At 36.2% G+C, this 21,447-nt stretch overlaps 7 protein-coding genes across 7 annotated transcripts; 4 read left to right on the top strand and 3 right to left on the bottom strand.

The window, feature by feature from the left end:
- Positions 1 to 255: 255 nt before the first annotated feature.
- Positions 256 to 1,881, bottom strand: DFA_05516 (uncharacterized protein; the record flags this gene model as incomplete). The annotated part of the gene is made up of 1 exon (XM_004361178.1): positions 256 to 1,881. The coding sequence occupies one exon, from the start codon at positions 1,879 to 1,881 to the stop codon at positions 256 to 258; it is 1,626 nt and encodes a 541-aa protein (XP_004361235.1).
- A 256-nt stretch (positions 1,882 to 2,137) lies between these two features.
- Positions 2,138 to 6,154, top strand: DFA_05515 (uncharacterized protein; the record flags this gene model as incomplete). The annotated part of the gene is made up of 9 exons (XM_004361177.1): positions 2,138 to 2,248; positions 2,385 to 2,440; positions 2,509 to 2,571; positions 2,704 to 2,750; positions 3,014 to 3,039; positions 3,095 to 3,259; positions 3,338 to 4,880; positions 5,315 to 5,343; positions 5,501 to 6,154. 9 exons carry the CDS (start codon positions 2,138 to 2,140, stop codon positions 6,152 to 6,154), a joined length of 2,694 nt encoding a protein of 897 aa, XP_004361234.1.
- A 229-nt stretch (positions 6,155 to 6,383) lies between these two features.
- Positions 6,384 to 8,699, bottom strand: DFA_05514 (sucrose proton symporter; the record flags this gene model as incomplete). Its single annotated transcript, XM_004361176.1, has 5 exons — positions 6,384 to 7,159; positions 7,232 to 7,448; positions 7,506 to 7,650; positions 7,704 to 7,839; positions 7,904 to 8,699. The coding sequence occupies 5 exons, from the start codon at positions 8,697 to 8,699 to the stop codon at positions 6,384 to 6,386; spliced, it is 2,070 nt and encodes a 689-aa protein (XP_004361233.1).
- Positions 8,700 to 9,400: 701 nt separating this feature from the next.
- DFA_05513 (uncharacterized protein) lies at positions 9,401 to 10,579 on the top strand (the record flags this gene model as incomplete). The annotated part of the gene is made up of 1 exon (XM_004361175.1): positions 9,401 to 10,579. The coding sequence occupies one exon, from the start codon at positions 9,401 to 9,403 to the stop codon at positions 10,577 to 10,579; it is 1,179 nt and encodes a 392-aa protein (XP_004361232.1).
- A 769-nt stretch (positions 10,580 to 11,348) lies between these two features.
- ngap (RasGTPase-activating protein) lies at positions 11,349 to 14,196 on the bottom strand (the record flags this gene model as incomplete). Its single annotated transcript, XM_004361174.1, has 6 exons — positions 11,349 to 12,398; positions 12,636 to 13,168; positions 13,243 to 13,493; positions 13,573 to 13,801; positions 13,882 to 14,108; positions 14,189 to 14,196. 6 exons carry the CDS (start codon positions 14,194 to 14,196, stop codon positions 11,349 to 11,351), a joined length of 2,298 nt encoding a protein of 765 aa, XP_004361231.1.
- Positions 14,197 to 17,474: 3,278 nt separating this feature from the next.
- Positions 17,475 to 19,600, top strand: DFA_05511 (putative protein serine/threonine kinase; the record flags this gene model as incomplete). The annotated part of the gene is made up of 5 exons (XM_004361173.1): positions 17,475 to 17,743; positions 18,257 to 18,582; positions 18,650 to 18,827; positions 18,948 to 19,033; positions 19,503 to 19,600. The coding sequence occupies 5 exons, from the start codon at positions 17,475 to 17,477 to the stop codon at positions 19,598 to 19,600; spliced, it is 957 nt and encodes a 318-aa protein (XP_004361230.1).
- A 100-nt stretch (positions 19,601 to 19,700) lies between these two features.
- Positions 19,701 to 20,805, top strand: DFA_05510 (protein serine/threonine kinase; the record flags this gene model as incomplete). Its single annotated transcript, XM_004361172.1, has 2 exons — positions 19,701 to 19,741; positions 19,836 to 20,805. 2 exons carry the CDS (start codon positions 19,701 to 19,703, stop codon positions 20,803 to 20,805), a joined length of 1,011 nt encoding a protein of 336 aa, XP_004361229.1.
- Between the last annotated feature and the right edge of the window lie 642 nt (positions 20,806 to 21,447).

The following is a 21,447-nucleotide window of genomic DNA, read 5'->3' as shown; positions in this document are numbered from 1 at the left end:
CAAATAATACTAATAATAAATAAAAGTAGTCAACACAACTTCTTATTTAAAGATGATTGTTAAGAGACCAAAACTTAACAAAACAAGTTTAGGGTGTAGTTCTCAAAAATTTACTTTTAAAAAAAGCCTGAAGAACCAAAATCATTATTTTAATAGTTTATTGTTCTTGATTCAAATTGATTGGTTGATAATGTGTTTGTTTTCTATAGTACAACAATATGTAATGTAAAGTAATAGTACAAAAATTTGTTTAATTTAATTGTATATTTTTTTAATACCAAATAAATTATTGATGTGATATTTGTATCCGTAGGTATCAACCTTTTGTCTCCATTGATTCCAAGTATGATAGTTTGAAAGAAGGGATGTAGTAGATTCTTGTTGTTGTTGTTCTACTTGTTTGTTGTTAATATGATTATAATAATCATCATGATCATCGTGGTGGTTATTTTGTTGACTGCCACCAACATAATGTTTAAAAGAATGTTGAATTAAAAATGATTCAATTGATGGGTGAGCAGAGATGGAGGAATGTATGGTATGGTTGAATTGGTCGAGTAGAGTGAGATCACAATTTGTACTAAACGATATCTCTAAATGTGAGAGATGTGTCAACGATGATCCAATGTTTTGAAAGATCGATTTGATGTAGGATGAATGTTGTTTAGAGTGGAGTGGTTGATTGATTTTAATTGATAGTCTAGTGATACTGGGAGACTGCTTGATAGTATCAAATAAAACTTCGTCATAGAACGGGTCACCGTCATATCGTATAGTAATCTCTTCTAGACCCATCGATATGATTGGCTCCAATTCAAGAGTCGTTGCACGATTTGAAGAGTGTTGTTGGAGTATTAAGTGTTGGAGGTCCATTGATTCAAGTGCCGACTCTTCAAGTGCTATTGCATCCTTGTGTAATGATATTCTACCTGGTTGTGCAACACATGTTGACAAAAAGTCTCGTGTCCAATACTCTGGGAACCTGTCTCCAAAAGGAACCAAATCCAAAGTATACAAATTAGCAAATCGCTCCAATACAATGACTGGATCACATTCGTCGTCAATAGTCAGCTCTTGAATGACTCCATCCTGGTCATAGACATGACTCTCCTTGAAGCATCCGTCAGACGTGTGCACCACACGCAGCTTGACTATCGTGTCGAGTGGCTGAGTAATCTTGAATTCACTTGCATGGCAGTCACACTTGAACAGAGGTTGCTGGCCCATAAACGAAAACTTGATGTGTTGACTAGGATACTTTTTGAGAAAGTCATTGACATACGGACCATCCACACGACACGGGTACTGAATAAGCAAGTCATTATCTCTCTTTTTCAACTTTAAATGATTCCATAATTTCAATAATTCAAATACAATATAATTTGTAGAATTATTATTGATACTATTATTACTCTTTGTTAAACTATTATTATTATTATTATTTTTTGTTGTACCGTTGGTAGAAGAGTTGAGATTGTTGTTGTTGGAGTCTTCATCATCTGAATAATAATCACCATTATAGTAAAAGTATTTCTTTACTTTATTGTTTTGTGATTGGAGTGTAATGATTAGTGTAGAGGTGTGTATCGATATCTTTGAGATGGTTGGTTCTTTCAACAAACTGTATTGCTTGTGAAAACGTAGCTGTGATGTTGCCGATGGCTCTGATTGAATCAATGTTACATGTTGAATTACAAATTGGTCTCTAATGTATTCAAACCAATCCTTGCACACCAATGCCAAATCCAACCTCCATCTTCCACAACTATACTTTGAAAGAGTGAATCTACTTCCTCCTCCCCAAGTTTCCTCCAAGATTCTATGTTGTAAATTGATCATATTTGATGATGCAAGTGTTGTTGTAGAAGTTGATCTATTCATTGTTATTATTTATATATCTTTAAATATTACTACTACTACTGTTTAACATAAACAACAATGAATAGATAAGAGAGGGTGTAGTGAAGAGAGAGATTGAAAGGTTTACAAAATTATAGTATGAATAAGTCATCAATCAATGATGATGGTGATCATGTTTAAGCTCCACTGCTGATTACCATCTGTCAAGCTTAAATCTATCAGCAGAGCAGTTATAACACACGATAATAATCTTGACTTAATCCCAAGCAACATAATAATGCAATCACGAGATAAATCTCAATCATCAAGATCCATTTTAATGTCCAAAAATACAAAAAAAGTTTTGGTTGTCCTACAGCCAACGATTGGTCGCCGACCTATTCATTTGGTATTATTCGCACAGGGAAGAGAAAATTAACGAAAACCTGTCCCTAATGTAAAGTATTAATTATATCATTGCCCTGATTCCCTCTACCTCACAAGTATGCCATTAATTTGATTCTTTCCTCTCTTTGCCAATATAGTATTCAGTCTATACATTTAATCATTCAACCATTGGTTCTAACTTCTCAAGTTTGGGGTAAGGACCAAAATGAAGTTAGTGTATTTAAAGAATAGGGTTACCATTTTTTATTTATTTTCTTCAAGAAAAAGGCAATCCTATTCTTTAAATACATTGATTCATTTCTTTGGTGTCTCTGCCAATGAGAAGTATCTGAAATGTAGTTGGGTTGTCGCATGCTCGAAAGGAACAAATAAATTCACTACTCTGATAGTTGGTCGGTAGTAACAATGATGATTAGATTTTACCACATTTTGATGTGTTTACAAATTTTAAATTAGTATTGGTTGTGCTGAACGATTTGATTGGTGGGTTGAATTATCACTTTGTTGTTCACCATCACTACTGTTCATGAATTCGTTTCTTCTGGTCATTAATATTTATTTATTCATTTAATTTCTATTTACTTTTTTTTTTGTGAAATTGTATTAAATTAAATTATTATTATGGATTCTAAAGATTATCCACCAATAGAAAACAATGGGATCATAGGCAACATGTTAACAAGTGCTCTGATCTCTACCAATGGTACCATTAATTTCATGTGTTATCCTCATTTTGATAGTCCTTCTATTTTTTGTTCTTTATTAGATTCCAAAGTATGTAGTACAAGTATAGTAATTAATTAAATACCTGATTATTAAAATATTAATACATTATTAATTGTTACAGAAAGGAGGTTCTTGGACGATTGTACCAAAAGGAACATCTTATAAAACCAAACAATCGTATTGGCCAGATACCAATGTTTTAAACACCAAATTCTTGACCAAAGAAGCTGTTTGTTCCATTGTTGATTATATGCCAATTATTAATGGAAAAGGTTTAAAATGGCTTGTATGTGTATACATACTACTGTAAACAAAGAATTTAAACTAAATTTTTCTTTTCTTTTTCTATTTTTTATAATTTTAGGTAAGAAGAGTTAAAGTGATTAGAGGTAGTGTTGATTTTGGTATGGTTTGTAATCCACAATTTAATTTTGCTAGATCAAAACATACTGTCAAGAAATGTAATAATGGATTTCAATTACATTCAGAGGATGGAGTTGTTTTGGAGATTATTAGTTGTGTAAAGATGGAGGAAGGACCAAATGGAGAGATCACTTCGGCATTTACACTGGGCGAGGGAGATTCGTGTACGTTTATTCTCAAGGATCCAGAGGAATACCCAGATCTCTTTAAATTCAAGGATGTCAAGGGTAGTTGTTCGCGTGAGGATGTATTGTTCCAATCGACCGTCAACTATTGGCAAAAATGGCTAGAGAAATGCACCTATAAAGGAAGATGGCGTGAGATGGTGGAGCGTAGTGCTCTGGTATTGAAGCTGTTGACCTTTTCGCCAACGGGTGCCATTGTGGCGTCGCCAACCTGTTCGTTGCCCGAGGATCTTGGAGGTGTACGTAATTGGGACTATCGGTACACTTGGATCCGTGACGCAGCGTTTACAGTCTATGGTCTGATTCGTATCGGCTTCACCGAGGAGGCCAAAGGCTTTATGACATGGCTCGAGAATAGATGTATCGAAGCAGACACTAACCCCAAAAAGGATGAAATGCCGCTAAAGATCATGTACTCGATCCACGGCGACGACAAGATCCCCGAGAGTGTCCTCGAGCATCTCGAGGGATACCGAGCCAGTGCACCAGTGCGTGTTGGAAACGACGCAGTCAATCAAAAGCAACTCGACATATTCGGCGAGTTGATGGACAGTATCTACCTATCCAACAAGTACGGATCGCTTGTTTCCTATGACTTTTGGATGCATATCCGCAAGCTTATTGATTGGGTGTGCGATCACTGGAACGAAAAAGATGAGGGTATATGGGAGGTACGTAGTGGTCAGCAACACTTTGTCTACTCCAAGATCATGTGCTGGGTAGCTGTTGATCGCGGTCTCCGTCTTGCCGACCGTCGTTCATTCCCTGCACCACGAGACCGTTGGATGAAGGTTCGTGACGCCATCTATGAGGAGATCCAAACTAAAGGGTATGACCCCAAATTGGGAGCCTTTACACAGTCCTATGGTTCTGGTACACTCGATGCCTCCACACTCATCATGGCACTTGTCTTTTTCATGGCTCCATCCGATCCAAGACACATATCGACACTCCAACGAATCCTCGAGCCCACCAACAAAGGAGGTCTCGTCTCCAACTCGCTTGTATTCCGCTACAACACACACGAAGGCGAGGGTGATGGGTTGGCTGGTACCGAGGGCACCTTTAACATCTGTTCGTTTTGGTTGATTGAAGCACTGACCCGTGCAGGAAAGCATCACCCCGAATTCCTCGTACGTGCCAGACTAGTCTTTGATGAAATGCTCGGTTATGCCAACCATCTCGGACTCTTTAGTGAAGAGATAGGTGTCGGTGGAGAGGCACTTGGTAACTTTCCTCAAGCATTTACACATCTTTCTTTAATCTCTGCCGCTTTCAATCTCGATCGTATACTCTCAGGTAAAGATAGTAGTGTCAATACCTAAAGACAATCAAAGAAATATAATCCATCTTATTGAATTGTCTAAACTATTATTCCAATTACAATCTATCATTCCAAATAATATATATTTATATATCTCTTTAAAGCAATGAATAAATAGTACAACTAAAACTTGTTATCCCTCTTTTGTCGAAAATTCGAAAACCAACAATGAAAATAATCATCTTCAAAAGTCGATCAAATTGAGCTTCATTCATTATTATTTTATACATTATATATAAAGTTATTTATATATATTACTACAACTCTTTACTTTCTATCTCTCTCTATCGATCTATATTATATTCTAGACCGTCAACGCGGAACCAAAATTTATAAACGGGAAGATTTCTATTAATCTATTGATCATCCCAAACTCTAAACAAACAAACACAAACACAAATATAGTTAGTTAGAAGTAGTAGTAGAAGTCAACAAGTTGTATATTATATATATATCATATAAACAAATAATCAATCGAAAATGGTAAGAAGTTTAAACATCAATCAAACAAACAATCATATGATAAACAATGATTCTTTCTTTCTTTCTTTGTCACACTAGTTACTAACAAATACATACTCTTTTTGATTTTTAGAGCGCTCCAAAAAGCAGTAAAATGCTTCAATATATCAATTATAGAATGAAGATTACAATCAATGATGGTCGTATTATTGTTGGTCGTTTCTTGGCATTTGATAAACACATGAACATTGTGGTATGCGATGCAGAAGAGTTTAGAAGAATCAAACAAAAGGGCAAGGAAGATCGTGAGGAAAAGAGAACTTTGGGTATGCTTGTCATCAGAGGAGAGACTGTTATCTCGCTGTCTGCTGAATCACCACCACCCGAAGAGATCAAGGCCAAGGCACCACCACAGATTCCAGGTGGTCCTGGTATTGGTCGTGCTATCGGTAGAGGTATGGGCATGAATGCTGCTGCCACCGCCGGTCTCACTGGACCTGTTCGTGGTATCGGTGGTGTCGCACCACCAGGTCCATTTGGAAGAGGTGCTCCACCTCCAGGTGCTGGCTTTGCCCCAGGTCCACCCGGTATGGGTCGTGGGTTCCCACCAGGTCCACCTCCCGGCATGGGCCGTGGGTTCCCACCCGGTGTCTTCCCACCACCTCCAGGTGCTGGTTTCCCACCCGGCGTATTCCCACCTGGAATGGGTCGTGGTTTCCCACCAGGTCCACCTCCCGGTATGGGCCGTGGTTTCCCACCAGGTGTATTCCCACCTCAACAAGAATAAGAACAAATCAATCAATTCATTTTGTAAAAGATCAGTCGAGAAGTAGAAGAAGAAGAAGAAGCCGCCACATCAAATAAAAAAAAAAACAAACGTAAGCTACAGAATGTGGTTTGTATAGCAAAGAAATAGACAATCTATCTATATAGAAATATATATATATATTATGTATATATGTATATGTATAATCAAAAGTATGTGTACATTTTCTTTTTTTTATTTTTATTTTATTTTATTGAATATTGTCAATATCGATTTGACTCATTGTATTTGGAACAATAATGGCGATGGTTGCAAAAGTTGCAAGCAGAGATGCGATGGAACCTGTAAGGAGCGAATAGGAAAGGTCGCCACCAAACAAGGAAATGACAAAACTGATACCAAGTGAAACGAGCAGTTGTGGAATCACTACAAATACATTGAGGGTGCCCATGTGCAACCCGCTTTCGCTGCTCGAGATACCAAGACCAACAATGGTAAAGGGGAGTACCATGACAACGGACCATGGGATGCCAGTCGCTCCAATAAGAAGCAATGCCCACAATTTGCTTTTACAGATGAAAAAGAGTGCAAATAAAAGTGTTTGTATCGCATTTCCGGCAAAGTAGACATACTTTATGCCAACGAGTCGAATAAGAGTGGGAATGAGTAGTGAAGTGACAATCGAAACACCAGAGCTCATCATTAGTCCCAATGAACCTCTTCTAACACCTTGTTGAAATAGGTCCCTGCCTGGTGACCCTTCTGGTGCATTTGGATCTCCTTGGTAGACATTGACTCCGACCCATGTCGTAACGTATAATACAAAACAGAACCATCCAATCCAAGAAAAGAATTGCACAATGCATACTCGTTTCAAAAACATGGGCATATCTCTAATACCATTTAAAATGGCTTGGAATGGATTTACTTTGGGTGTTAAATCATTGATTGGTTTACTATATCTTTTTTCTTTTACACTTATCAATGTCATTGAAATACATAATAATAATGTTATTATTGATATTGCTATAAAAAAAAATATAAAAAACCAAATTAGTAAGGTATTTAAAATGGTGATGTTCTTTACTTGATACAAACTAAATAATGCTCTGATATCTGTTTTCATAAATGGTAAAGCTTTGACTAGATTTAATGAACCCATAAAATAACCCAATAAATTACCAATACCCAACATGATTGAAAATAATGAACTTCCTAATCCCTGCTGAGATGTTGGTGCTACATCAACTAATAAAGCTCTACAAGGAGCTTGAACTACATTATTAGATAAATCTAATATCCAAAATCCTATTATCTAAATAAAATGTGTTAACAAAAGTTTTTCAATTGATCTCTATTAATCTTTACATACAGCAATAAAAATGGAAGCATCTTTTGAATCTGATCCAAAAATTGATCCAATTGATTGAGCATTGGAAACTAATAATAATCCAACTGCTATAAATATTGTTCCAAAAAATATAAATGGTCTTCTTCTTCCATGTTTTGATTCGGAACTAAAAAAAAATGATGATTAGAATAGGAATAGGAATATTTTATATATACTTACACATCACTAACTACTCCTACAATTGGTTGAACTATTAAACCTGAAATTGGTCCAGCCATCCAAATAAATGAAACCCAAAAACTTGGTACTCCAAGTTCAAGAAATAATGGTGTACTAAATGCAATTTGTAATGCCCCTATAAATAATAAAAGATTGGTAAATAATAGTAATGATAATAATCATTTCCTTATTCTACTTACAACCAAATTGTACACCTAAAAATGAAACGGTAAGAGCAAATAATTTAAATGCCGAAAGTGTATCTCTCTTGTCCACTTCAATAATGTCATCGATAGTTATTTGATTTTCTTCATCGTATGATTGTAATAATAATGAATTTTCAATATTCTTCTTTTTTTTGTTATTGTTGTTTCCAATGTCATCATCTTCATCGTCGATATTATTTATGTTCTTGCTATGAACGGTTTGATAAGAACTTGGTGATGAATTGTTTTTTAAAGATGGTTTTATCGATGGACTACATTCTCTTGATAATATCTTTGTGTATCCATCCTTGTTGTATGTCGGTGATGGACCATGGTCAACCGACAAGAATGTTTCTTCTTGATCCAAATCCATTTCCTCTATTGTACATTCACCTTTCTTCCTGGAACTCTTTTCTTTTAATGGATGTAAGAGTGTATTATTATTATTTTCTTTTAGATCTATTTCTTCATGTGATACTCTTTCTTTTGAAGTTGAACTAAATTCATTTGTGATAAGTTTATTGTTGTTTGTTATATTCTCTGATGAAATAGAAGGTGGAGATTTATTAAAATCTCTAGAATGTTGGCTTGATTTATTATTATTTCTATTACTTGGACTAGAATTATTAAATTTATTCTCTTTTGTCATAGTTGAATGAGTAGTAGTAGGAGAAGTAGTAGTATGGGATGGAGTATTATTTCCGGACGAATGAATCACCCTATCGTCATGATTATTATTATTAGTATCTCGACTACTACTACTGTTTGTGTTATTATCTGATTCTTTCATTACATTCAATAAAATAAATAATTTGTGGGTGGTTGGATAAATATATATTAGACACAAACAAAGAATGAATGAGAGTATTAATAAAACTATTCTTTTAAATTAAACAAATTCAGAAGTGGTGGGTGGGGTAATTTAATTTACTCAAAATCCATTTTTTCTTTTTGCTCAATTATGCGAAGTGGAAATAAATATTTTCAAAAGGTCATCTCGACTATCAATAATAATTACATCATATAAAGGGTTTAAAAATTTTTTGATCAATTTAGATTCTCTTTTGGATAGAAGTAGAATCTTTATTTCGAGGATACTAGGGATATAAATAATTATATACAAGTCATTGAATCCAAAGTAGACTGAGTGATGATCTCCATAAATTGGTTGGTTAATAATATTTATTAATCAATATGGGTGTTTAATAATCACTCTTTGAACTCCTTCTCCTTTTGGGGATATTATCATTATGATATTGTGGAACCTGTGGTGTGAAGTTCAACACCATTTATTAAAAAAATATTTTTGTCACGGCAGAGATTTGATGATCTTTGATGCCACAAACAATTTGCCTTTTCTAGCTGCACTTTCATTCATTCAAGTTGTACTTCTTGTTGTCTATCTATCTATCTATCTATTATTTATTTTATTTATTTATATTTATTTATTTATTTCAAAACTTATTTGTATATATTTGTTCTTGTTATACAATGTCATCTCTAAAAAAACAAAGTAAACAACAACAACAACCATCAATAACCAAACAACAATGGGAGGACATTCAAGAAACTATCAAAAGTAAGGACCTAAAATGTCCATCCGAGGATGGTAAGCCTGTGATACTCTCAAAGTTATTTGCTCCAACCTATAACGAAGTCAAGGACATGTTTAAAGAGACCGATAATGTTCTCGAGGACAAAAACACAAATCAAGGCATCAAAACGGCTATGAAACAAGTTGTAAATAATCGTGCATTCATTGCTTCACCCAAGAACACCAAGATTATCCAAGGATTGTTGCAAAAAAGAGTTGCTTCCAATTTGTTTGAGATTGTTGGCAAAAGGGTAGTTGCTCTGGGAAAGATTAAAATACGTTTCGATTTTCTAATCATGTGTTACAACACGAGAGCTTGGATCAAAGCAATCGATATGCCATACCACAAGACTGAAATCGACCATTTCAACAAAAAGATTGACTTCAAATATTCACATCAAATCAAAAAAGAAAAGAAATCAGTTCAAGACAAAGATCAAGATGAAGATGAAGAATCGGAAGAATCAGAATCAGAATCAGAGGAAACAGAAGAAGAAGAAGAAGAAGAGGAATCGGATCAAGACAATGAGCAAGACCAAGAGGATCAAGATGAAGATGATTACGAAACAGAAGAGGAAGAAGTGGAAAATGATGGAATTGTCAAAATGGAAATCCTTAAAATGCAATTCCAAAATTTGCGATCCCAAGTCCACCCCTCCCAAGCTGTTCAATTTAGAAACTATATATTCAATAACTTGGGTTTCATAATGCCAGCAGGATCCACCAACCATCAAGATTCTACCAATGGTCATGCCAATGGTAATGGAAATGCTAATGGTAATGGGAACAGTCATAAAAGAAAATCTACCCAACAACAAATACCAGATTCTTTAATACATACTTTAAAGAAACAAACGGTATCATCACCACCTAAAAAGGATACATCACCACCAACTAATGGTACTCCAACAAGAATAAACCCTACCAGAGGTTCACCAGTTAAAGGTACGCCAAATAAAGGTATTCCAATCAAAAGTACACCACCAATTAAAAGTACACCAACTAATGGTACTCCAACCAGAATAAACCCAACCAGAGGTACTCCAATCAAAAGTACACCAATAAAAAAAAACTGATCTCTCTAAATAAATTATGTAAATTACCAAATGTACAAACAATACCTTTTCTAAAAAAAAACAATAATCTTTTATAAACGCTAATCAGGGAGAATCGAGCTCCTGGCCCGCGAGAGCCCCAGTGGTTTGAAGCCACCGCCGTAACCCATTACGGATCAAATCAGCAAAAATCGATATATTTTATGGTCAAGAGATAAAAGAGCACAGTTTTTAACAAAAAAAAAACTCTTATGGGAAAAGAGATAAAAATCCTTTTATTTTTTTCCAAAAGTAAAGAGGTTCAAAATGGATATTATAGTATTTGTATAAATATATTTAATTCTTTTGGAAAAATAATTTTAAAGTCAAAATTACAGAAAAAAATCATGATAATGTTTATTGTTATAATTATCGAATCAAACAAAACATTATTATTATTACTAATATTGTTATTGCTACTATTATTAAATCTATCTATCTATGCTACTTTTTTGATAATACAAAATGGATGATGATGTATAAAGGTTGGATTGGGAGGTACTACTAATGATGGTCATTATTTGAGAATGGGATAAAGAGGAGGATGGTATATATAAGAGGTGTATGTATAAATACTTAAATAAGGAGGTTATTGTTGTGTTTCATTGTTTTAAAAGTGTGCAGTACTGTTGTAAAAATTATGACTATTATTATTATTAACTTAATTTAAAAGTCATTTGTTATTATTATTATGATTATTATGATTATTGATTCTGAGATTAGATTACTATTACTATTATTATTATTAATATTACAAAGTTGAAGCATATTGAACTTGTTTTTCTAATTTTTCGAGAATTGTATCCAAAACCAACATTGATTGAATTTCGGTTGGATTATTTCTTTCTCTAACATCGGACAACATTTCATCTTTTTGTTTAATTAAATGTCTATACAAGCAAGCCAATTCCTTTTCGAGGTTGATTGGATTTAAGAGTTGACCTGGCGGACAGGTGGCAGGTACTGTCGCAAGGGAATTGATAAATGTTTTCATGCCATCCATATTGTCCATGACATATCTGTTCATGTCGCGCATAAAGTCTTCTTTGTAGTCGACACCCAACTCGACCAAGTTGGCAAGGTTCTGTAGTGTCTTGGCAATGAGGATCAGTGAACGTGTGGTCTTTATGCCCGGATGGTCTGGCATCAAGTCAAAAAGCTTGGGTGCCAGAATCGACGGACAAAAGAAACGAAGGAAAATAAAACCACTGACAGCTGTGTATTGGGTGATGTGGTCGACGGCGTAGCGCTGCTTGACCTTGGTCTGGATGGCGAGGAAGATCTCGCGCAACGGACCCGGACATTGGTCGGCCGAGGCGAGGATGGCCGACACCATCTTTTTGACCCACGACAGCAGATTCTTGGCATTCTTTTTGGCGTCTTCGCCCTTTTCCAACTTGGTGGGGTCAATCTCGCATGACTTTTTCGAAACGTATATCTTTTTGATGAGGGGACCGATCGTGTTGGCAAGGTAGGGCAGCCCGATGAGCTTCATGTACAGGTCGACGCTCTTGGTGGCGAGTGAATTGCCACGGAAGATAATGTCGGGGTTGTCGGTCGTGTCAATCTCGTGCTCGGTAAGACTCTTGAGCAGACTGAGACAATGACCCGTCTTTTCAAACACACGGATCAAATTGTTGGCAACTGCCTCACGCTGCTTGGTGATGTTGCCGAGGATGTGCACTGCACTCATATCCTCTTGTTGCAAGTGGCTGAGCAGAGGTTGGTACGACTCTAATGGAAGTACAACCTCTTCGGTGTACTTTAGCTTGAGACGTACGTCTCCAAATCGCTCCGACTGCTTGGGATACAAACACACCCAAATATCAGACACCTTTTCAGAGTCCATGTGTGATGCCATGACGGTGCCCGAGCCGATCGTAGTGGGTTCGTAGCCGTCCTTGCCGGCACTACTCTGATGCTGTGACGATGTGCCACTAGACAAGGCGATTGTGCTCGATGAGAGCAGTGATTGCTCGCTGGTGATGGTGTTGGTCGAGTCAGACGAGGCGTTGGACGACAGCGACGACGATGATACATTTTTGGGGAGTGGGATCAGATGGTGATGGTTTGGTGCGGCGGCGGCCGTGTTGGTGGAGAGGGTGGGTTGTGATGTCGATTGGGAAAGAATGGGGGCGGTGCCGCTGCTCATGCTAGACGACCCCGACGTGGTTTGGATGCTGCTCTGTGAAAGTGCAGAGGTGAGAAGACGCTCTGGTGGATTGTTGGCAGCCGATGAGTGTGAACGTGATTTTAATTCTGGTGATTTTGTGAGTTGTTGTTGTGAACTATCGGTGATAACACCAGAAGTGGAGCGACTGCGAGCAGACAATGGTGCAGTCTCGAGCAATGATTGCTTGGCTTCATATTTCCACAATGTAAATTGGACACAGTCAATCGATTCTGTTAGCTCTCGCTCAACACCCTTGACAACTGCCGTATACCAACTAATATTTTCTTCTTCGATAATGGTTTCACCCTTTTTCGATCTTACACTCCAATTTACAAATGGTGTATTATTATCTTGTCCAACTACATTTGATGATCCTCCTAAATTTCTTCCACACATCACTAAAATAAAATAAAATAAAAAAGGGTTAGTACAAAGGTTTTCTTTTCTTTTCTTTTCTTTTCTTATTTCATACTTTTCCAACAAAGTAAACCAGGAGTATTTGGATCAGTAAGAGAGATTGGTTTAAATGTAAATAATATTTGAACTTGTGGTACTTTTTTGGTTGACAATGGTGATTGAAGAGGGAACCACATTTCACGTTCCTTTTGATCCTTTAAAGTATTGAGTGGAATCATCAACTTTCCAATATGATCATCATTTGTATATTTTTTCTCATCGATAACTGTAACAAATATTTTATCTGTATTAACATCAACTACTTCCCTATAAATTATGTAAATTGGAATATGGGTTAGCATTAACTTGTACAATCCATCTAGATAGAGTTTGTAAGCTTAATTACATTGTAAATTCTTCACACCAAAAGGGATTTAATTTTTTGGGGATGGTTCTAGTTCTTTGTCTTTGTTTATCGATTTGAACGAGACAAAATGGATCGGTTGTATCGGAAAAAGTCATAAGATTAGGTGATGAAATCTCTGACAATAAGCTTTGTGCTCTCTTGAAACTCTTGTTATTCTTTGGATCCTTTTTTCTTGTTCTGGCTTCTGGTAAAGCTCTTGCCTCAAAAACTATACATCAAAATCCAAATAATAATAAGTGTCTTGTCGTACGTTATTCTTTGATGATCATCATTCTGTCAACAACATACCTTTTATAATAACATTACAATCCTTTGTTTTTAATGATCGAATAGATTCTTGTGAAGGTGAAGATGGAGGTGAAACATATGTATTTGAAACTCTCTTTGAATCATCGATTGCCTGTTGTTGTTGTAATTGCTCTGCTGCGTCCACTTGTTTATATATTACATGATGCTCCTCTCTAGTAGTAGAAGGGCCTACTGTAATTTGAATAGGTGCAACTTCCAAAATTGATCTAGAGTGTCAACAATAAAAGTATTAGTCATCATGATGAGTATTGTTGATCGTTCGTTACATAATAATAATAATACATACTCTGACATTTCTTGCAATCAAATGATATATAAACTACTCTAGGTAGTGATCGGATTATATATATAGTAGTGATGATAATAATGATTGTGATCCTTGTTGTTGTTGACTACTAATTAATACAATATGTATGTTGGAGACCCAATGTATGATGTTGGGTAATGGGTTTGGTTGGTTGGTTGGTTGATTGATTGATTTGTTTGTTTGGGTATTGAGTTTGGTGTTGGTGATGATGGTTCGCGTTAATAATACAATTCAATTATTGTGAAAAATAAATAAAGTAGAGAGTAGAGTCTTAGATACACATGTAAATAGATAGATGTATGTTATGTATGTATGTATATTATTGTGTGTGATTCTTGATAAACTGTATATATCTATCTATCTATCTATCTTTCTATCTATCTATCTGTAAATATATATAAAAAGGAAAATAAATGATTGATCAATCAGCAAGTTAGTTTTTAAGTGCAAGAGAGAAAAAGTCTATAAATAAGACTTTCATTATTCTATTATTATTATTATGTCTCTATTATTGTTTGTTTGGTTTGGGTTTGGTTTGGGTTTGGTTGAGTGTTCTACTACTACTAATACTATTATTATTATTATTAATGCTACTACTACTAATATAATATAATAATAATAATATTATTATTATTATTATTATTCGTGTGTTGTGTGATCTGTCCGTCACACTTTGTTCTCTTTATCTCTCTTTCTCACACGCAACAACAAACAAACACAAACACAAACACAACAGAACAGAACAGAACCAAAACAATACAACAATAAAACAGAAGAGTAATATTAACCAAATAATGGTAAACCAAGAGAAGAGGAGGAGAGAAGAGAGAAAGTAGAATTGATTATGTGTGTGTATGTGTGTGTGTAGCAAGTAGAAGAGTAGTAGTAACACTACACCTGTATTGCAATTGGTTGGTTGGTTGGTTGGTTGATTGTAATCCATCCTATACTTTCTACTCTATTAACAAAAACATCATCAATCAATCAATTATTCATCCTCCCCCCTCTCTTGGTTGATCAATTCAATTCGAATCAATCAAGTAGATTTATAAAGAAAATTACCTAGTTGTGTATGATGGTGAGGAAGTGATGGCTCTAGAGGTACCTCCTTTTGGTGATGGTTGGTTGGTTGTTCAACTAGTCTTTCTTTCTTTCTTTCTTTCTTTGTTTCTTTCTTCTATTATTCGATGGATGAATGATGATGATAAGAGAGAGAGAGAGAGAGAGAGAGAGAGAGAGAGAGAGAGAGAGAGAGAGAGAGAGAGAGAGAGAGAGAGAGAGAGAGAGAGAGAGAGAGAGAGAATGATTATCCACTTGACACAACACTAACAACACCCCCACCCCGTCAACAACGATACATAAGCTGATTGTTTGTTTGTGTTGTGTTGTTATAATACAGGAGGATATTACTAATAATACTAACTACTAATAGTAGTACTACTACTACTTAGTACCACAGCTGACCTCCCGAGTCAACAACCAACCTAACAAGAGTGTAGGGTAGGGTAGTATGCAAGAGGGTAGAGCACACCCACCCACCTGCCTGCCTGCCTGCCTGCCTACACAAAAAGATATAATAGATGAAACGAGATACTCTCACACCAACCAAACAAAAAACGTGTGTGAGTGAAGGTAAGGTAGGAGTGAGTGAGTGAGAGTGAGTGAGTTGATGGTGTGTGTGAGTTGTATTGGTTCGTTTGATTCATCAAACGAAGAGACCATTCCTTATGTCAATACTACTAATAATGTGATTGGAGAGAGAGAGCGAGATGTAGACAGACGTTTATCATTACAAACATCAATCTATCTATCAATCTATCAATCTGTCTTATCTTTGTATATCTCTTCTTCTTTTTGGTTGGCACCAAACAAACAACAGTATAGAGAAAAACGAGTAGTGACGTATGATGATGGTGGTGTGGTTGATGAGCTCATCATTATCATCACTACACTACTCTTTTACATCGTAAACCAACTACTACTATATTGTACCTGTTATCTATCTTTCTATTTGGGGGATTATCTTTATCTATCTATTTATCACTCTATCATTTAACATCGATGGAGAGTTTTGGAGGAGTATATTTGATGGGTGACGAGTTTGGTTTACTCACCTAAAATCCAATAAATACTAAATACTAATGTGTTCTTGTTTGCTGCTACTACTGTGTAATCTTATAAAGATGATTTTAATGGGGGACAATGTGATAAACTAGGTGATGATAATAATAATAGAATCAGGCTGTGGTTGGTGCATATCTTGACCAAAGTTCCCAACAGACCAAAAAAAAAATAATTATGAAAAAACTGCCAACCAAAAAAGATATTTTTGTCTGTCTGTCTCTAACTCATTATACGTGTTTCGTTACACTTTGTACGAACCCGGGAATTTGATTCGATCAATATCTTAAAAGATTATACAAGTACAAGTACATTATCTCATTCATATCCACCAAAATCAAACAAATAAATAGGTCATGTGACATGTGGTTCATTGTATGAGGTGTGGATGGCTTTCCAGAAAACCGACATTTATCAGTAATACTACAACGAGCTCGTATCAAACACACCAACCATCTCCTCCTCCTCCTCCTCATAGGAGGACACACACATACAGACACTCTGTCACATTTTTAAAAAGGGAAAGGTTGGGTTGATAGATAATGAAAGAAATAATTATTATTATTAATTTCTGCTACAATGAAAATCATCCAAACATGATAGCTACGTAGAGTGATGACGATTAATGGGGGATAATATTATTATGAGTATAATCGAGTATTATCGAAAATTTCGTTGATTATTATTGTTAATTGGTTGCCAAAACGTTGGGTTTGTTGGTTGGCTACTCTGCGCTGACTCGAACTTCTCAGGTCTTCTTCTTTTGTCTTTGGTTATTGATGGGGGCCAACAGACGAAAAATCCAATCTCAAGAGGTGACGACGATAGAGTTCTCTTGCTCTGCTTGAATAAAAATTAAATCAATTTTGGGTTGAGTGAGCAGCTCTGCTGTCTGTCGAGTTATAAAGCTTTTCGTTCTTGTCTTTTTTTAATCACTTTTTCTTTTATCGTCCACACATAGAGAGAGTAAGAAACGTTGCTGCATTTGTTTCAGAGAGCTCAGCCACCCACCTACTACTACACAACTAGTTAGATAATAACTACACCCCTCCCCCCTATACACCAACAACCTTAGTATATAACAACAAGCAAGCATAATAGTCACTATTATCAGCACACAGCAGTAGATCTCAGCCAGCCCACCATGCCATCAAGCTCAAACAACAACAGCACCCCCAGCTCTGGTAACAGTAGCAGCACCAGCAACGCTTCCGCCCACCACCATACAACTGCTAATAGCTCCGCCGTCCTCCAAGGCACGTCCAGCAGTTCCTCGGCCGCAGCAGCAGCTACTATCTCCTCTAGTAGTGCTGCGGCAGCCGTCTCTGCTGTTCACGGTCGTGACCTCTTCCTCAGCAGAGCCATCAACCAGTCCTATCATATCATCGCAAAGATCGGTGAGGGTATATCAGGGTAAGTCATATCAAATATCAAATATCAAATATCTTATATCACATGCACACAGCAGCAAGCAGCATCAATAGGTAGTAGTAGTAGTAGTAGTAGTAGTCATAGCAATCATCATAGTCATAGTCATCTATATTATCTACACACACAGTCGAGAGTTTACCTCAATTTTCCGATGAACGTTTAATCTTGGAAGTTTTTCCTTTTTTTTTTTTTGCGTACAACACAAAACTCTGTCTGTCTCTCTTTCTCGTCCTACCCATCATGTGATGGTCGAGTTCTTCTCTTTCTTTTTTTTTTTACGAATCCCATTTCCTTTTTTTCCTTTTTTTTTTTATTTTCGTAATTACAAAAATGGATCATGGTTTGGTTTGGTTTTCTACTTTACTCTCCTCCTCGTTTTTTTGCCCTTCCCAATATTCGTCTACCATCATTATTTCCATTTACTTGATTTATTAATATTAATATTTTTCGTTTTGATTGTTTCGTTTTTTTTTTTTTTTTTTAAATTATTTTTAGATCTGTTTATAAAGCCATCAAACGTGATACAAATGAGATGGTTGCCTTGAAAAATTTCAAAAATGGAAGTGAATCTGAACGTGCCTCCAAAGAAGAATGCCACCTTTTGATGCAACTCAAACACATTCCACACATTACTCCAGTTCTTGATGTAGTCATTTCTACCAACGAGTACAATATTGTTTTCCCATACTTTGAACATGATTTGTCTGGTTTACTATCTGAACATCGGTTTTCCATACCTCAAGTCAAATGTTATTTTAAACAATTGCTCCAAGGAATACAAGAAATTCATATGAATGGAGTAATGCATCGTGATATTAAAGGTATGAAAAAAACAAACAAAAAAAAATTTATTTATCTCTCTAACAACATATTTTTTTTTATTTATAGCTGCCAATATTTTAATTAATAATAAGGGACATTTATTTATTGGTGATCTTGGTACTGCCACCTCTTATACCAAGAGATCGGTATTTTCAAACAAGGTAGTGACTCTATGGTACAGAGCCCCAGAGTTATTGCTGGGTGCTACCACCTACGGTCCAGAAATTGATATGTGGTCCATTGGGTAAGTTAAACATGCGAATCTCTACTACTTACTCTTTCCAAGCTATACTCTTCTTGCTCTACCCTTTTTCTCTCTTTTCTCTTTTCTTTCTTTCTATTTTTAGAGATACAATTGTTGAAGATCAGCTGATGTAATCAATTCAAAATGGTTCAAAGCATCAATTGCAGCTACAAAAGGCAGCACTTTCAAAGGTTTCAGGATGGAGGGTTTTTTTTTTGTTTCTCTTGTGCCACAAGAGTACGTGTCCCAGTGAGTGGACTTGCAACAAGTACGTCAGCCTCGCATTGCACTAGACTCCTCGGTGGTAATTACCGTTATGGTCAGCTTGGTCGTGATTCACAGAGCAACAGTAACATGAAACAAAAAAAAAATATGGCACGCACGCAGGCAAGCTAGCTTCCTACACCTAGACAATTGGGGTCACCTCAGTGTTGTCATTGTTGTTGTTGTTGTATTGGCACACACACAACAGAAGATCTGTATCGATTGAGGGGTCAATTCTAACGAATTGTAATTGCGCACGTTATTGGATTCAAACTCCAATCACCCCCAATGGATCATCCATTGTTCTTTTCCCTCTTTTAAAAAAAAAAAGCTACGCAAAAAGGCATTCAATTGCCATTTAAATCCCCTCTCTATACAATCTCATTTGGAAGCACTCTATACAATCAATAGTCATGTCATTAACCTCAACTCTTTCTCTCTCTCTTATCTACAGATGTGTATTAATTGAATTGGTAACTTCACGTAACTTTTTTGCCAGGAAACAATGAACAACAACAGATTGAAGCCATTTGCAAACTATGTGGTACCCCTGCCGAATCAAACTGGGATGGAGTCTCATCACTCCCATTCTATAAATCGATTTCAAATATGCCACATTTCCCAAGTAGATTAAGATCTGTTTTTAAAAAGTAAGGAGAATCAAACAACAATTACAAAGACATATATATGTATACATATCAACTTACCATTTATCTCTCTTTTATTTTTATTTTTTTCTTATAGTTTCTCTGAGGATTTCCTTGAACTTTTGGAAGGTTTGTTGACTTTAAATCCAAAGAAGAGATTAACTGCTGCCCAAGCTCTCCAATCGCCATTTTTCACAAACGAGCCATTACCTTTTGAGGCCGAAAAGATGCCAAATTACCAACCAATTCATGTTTTAGAGGCAATTCAAAAGAGAGTTCAACAACAAGCTCAACAACAAGCTCAACCAGCTCAAACTGCTCCACAAGTCCAACAACAACAACAACAACAAGTTATTACCCCAGTTAAACAAACCCAACCAGCACAAGCCGATGCTTTTTCAAATACCACTAAACAATTACCAACTACGACCGCCTCCTCCGCCGCCTCCACCACCACTACCACCATAAAGCCATCCATTTCAAACAACTTGCCAACCATCACCACCACTACACCACCAACCATTACCATTAAACCAACTGAACAACCAAAACCACAACAACAACAAGAATTGATCAAACCAACAACTATTTCACAACAACAACAAGAACCAACTAAAATCTCTTCATCGGCCACTACCACTCCAAACATACTTTCCCAACAAAACTCTCCAGTCAACACCAACAACAATAGCAATGGTAACTGTCATTTGAAGAGATCTTACGATCTCGTCAATGATCTCAACAACTATTGCACTGCCACCGACTCGGAAGAAGAAGAGGAATGCGACTGCCAAGTTGTCGAGATTGACACTGATATTGAAGTAGAAGTTGACGAAGATTTCTATGATGACAGTGACTACTACACCGAAGACGAAGAAGAGGATAGCTGTACAGACAGTGAATGCGAATTTAATTATATCACATCACGCGCCATCCAAACTTTTGCCGCCCAACAGCCCCAATTCGAAGATAGCGTTAATCCCTTCCTCCAACCACCAAAGAAACAACGTACCACTTCATCATTCTCATCTTCCTTTGATGTTGATGTTCCAATTCACCTAGTATAATTTATCAATCGTTGATCAATTATAAAACAAAACTAAACACACAACCTTTGTTGTTTATGTCAAACAACTTTCAACCTTCCAACCAACTTTTTAAACCACCGAAAACATATATAATCAGACTCTCTTCAAGTAATTGGTCGAGGTCAAACTTTAAACTCAACCCCCAACACAACATCAAACAAATGGTAACCAACAATAATAACAGAAATGATGGCAATGAATTCTCAATACCTTGAAAGAGATATTGAATGAATTATGTTGTACATAAAACATCCACAGTCGTCGTCGCCAGCCAGCTAGCCAACAACAACAACAACAACAACAACAAACCCCCCCTCCTCTCCCCAACGACAGCAATGGTATACCATGCGCAAGCTCCATCCATCACGTACTATGGGTTGGATTGGATCTCTTTTTTTTTCCCAACAAAAACTACACTCTAAAGAGCACTAGTATTTTTACAGACTTATAATAATAATAATAATAACCAACTATACGTATAGTAGCTTTCTTTGTGAAAAGTTAGCTACCGACCAAAACTACATTCCCCAAACCTCCCCCTTACAAACAAGATGTAGAAGTATATAAGATCTAAAATAAACTTTTACCCTTTATTATTAAAATATTCATTTTTGTTTTTTT

The sequence above is a fragment of the Cavenderia fasciculata genome (assembly GCF_000203815.1).
Source record: "Cavenderia fasciculata unplaced genomic scaffold Scf_Dfasci-G-o-80e12.f1-5, whole genome shotgun sequence".
NCBI lineage: Eukaryota > Evosea > Eumycetozoa > Acytosteliales > Cavenderiaceae > Cavenderia > Cavenderia fasciculata.
Note: the sequence above shows the minus strand (reverse complement) of the source record. Positions and strands in the feature narration are given on the sequence as shown.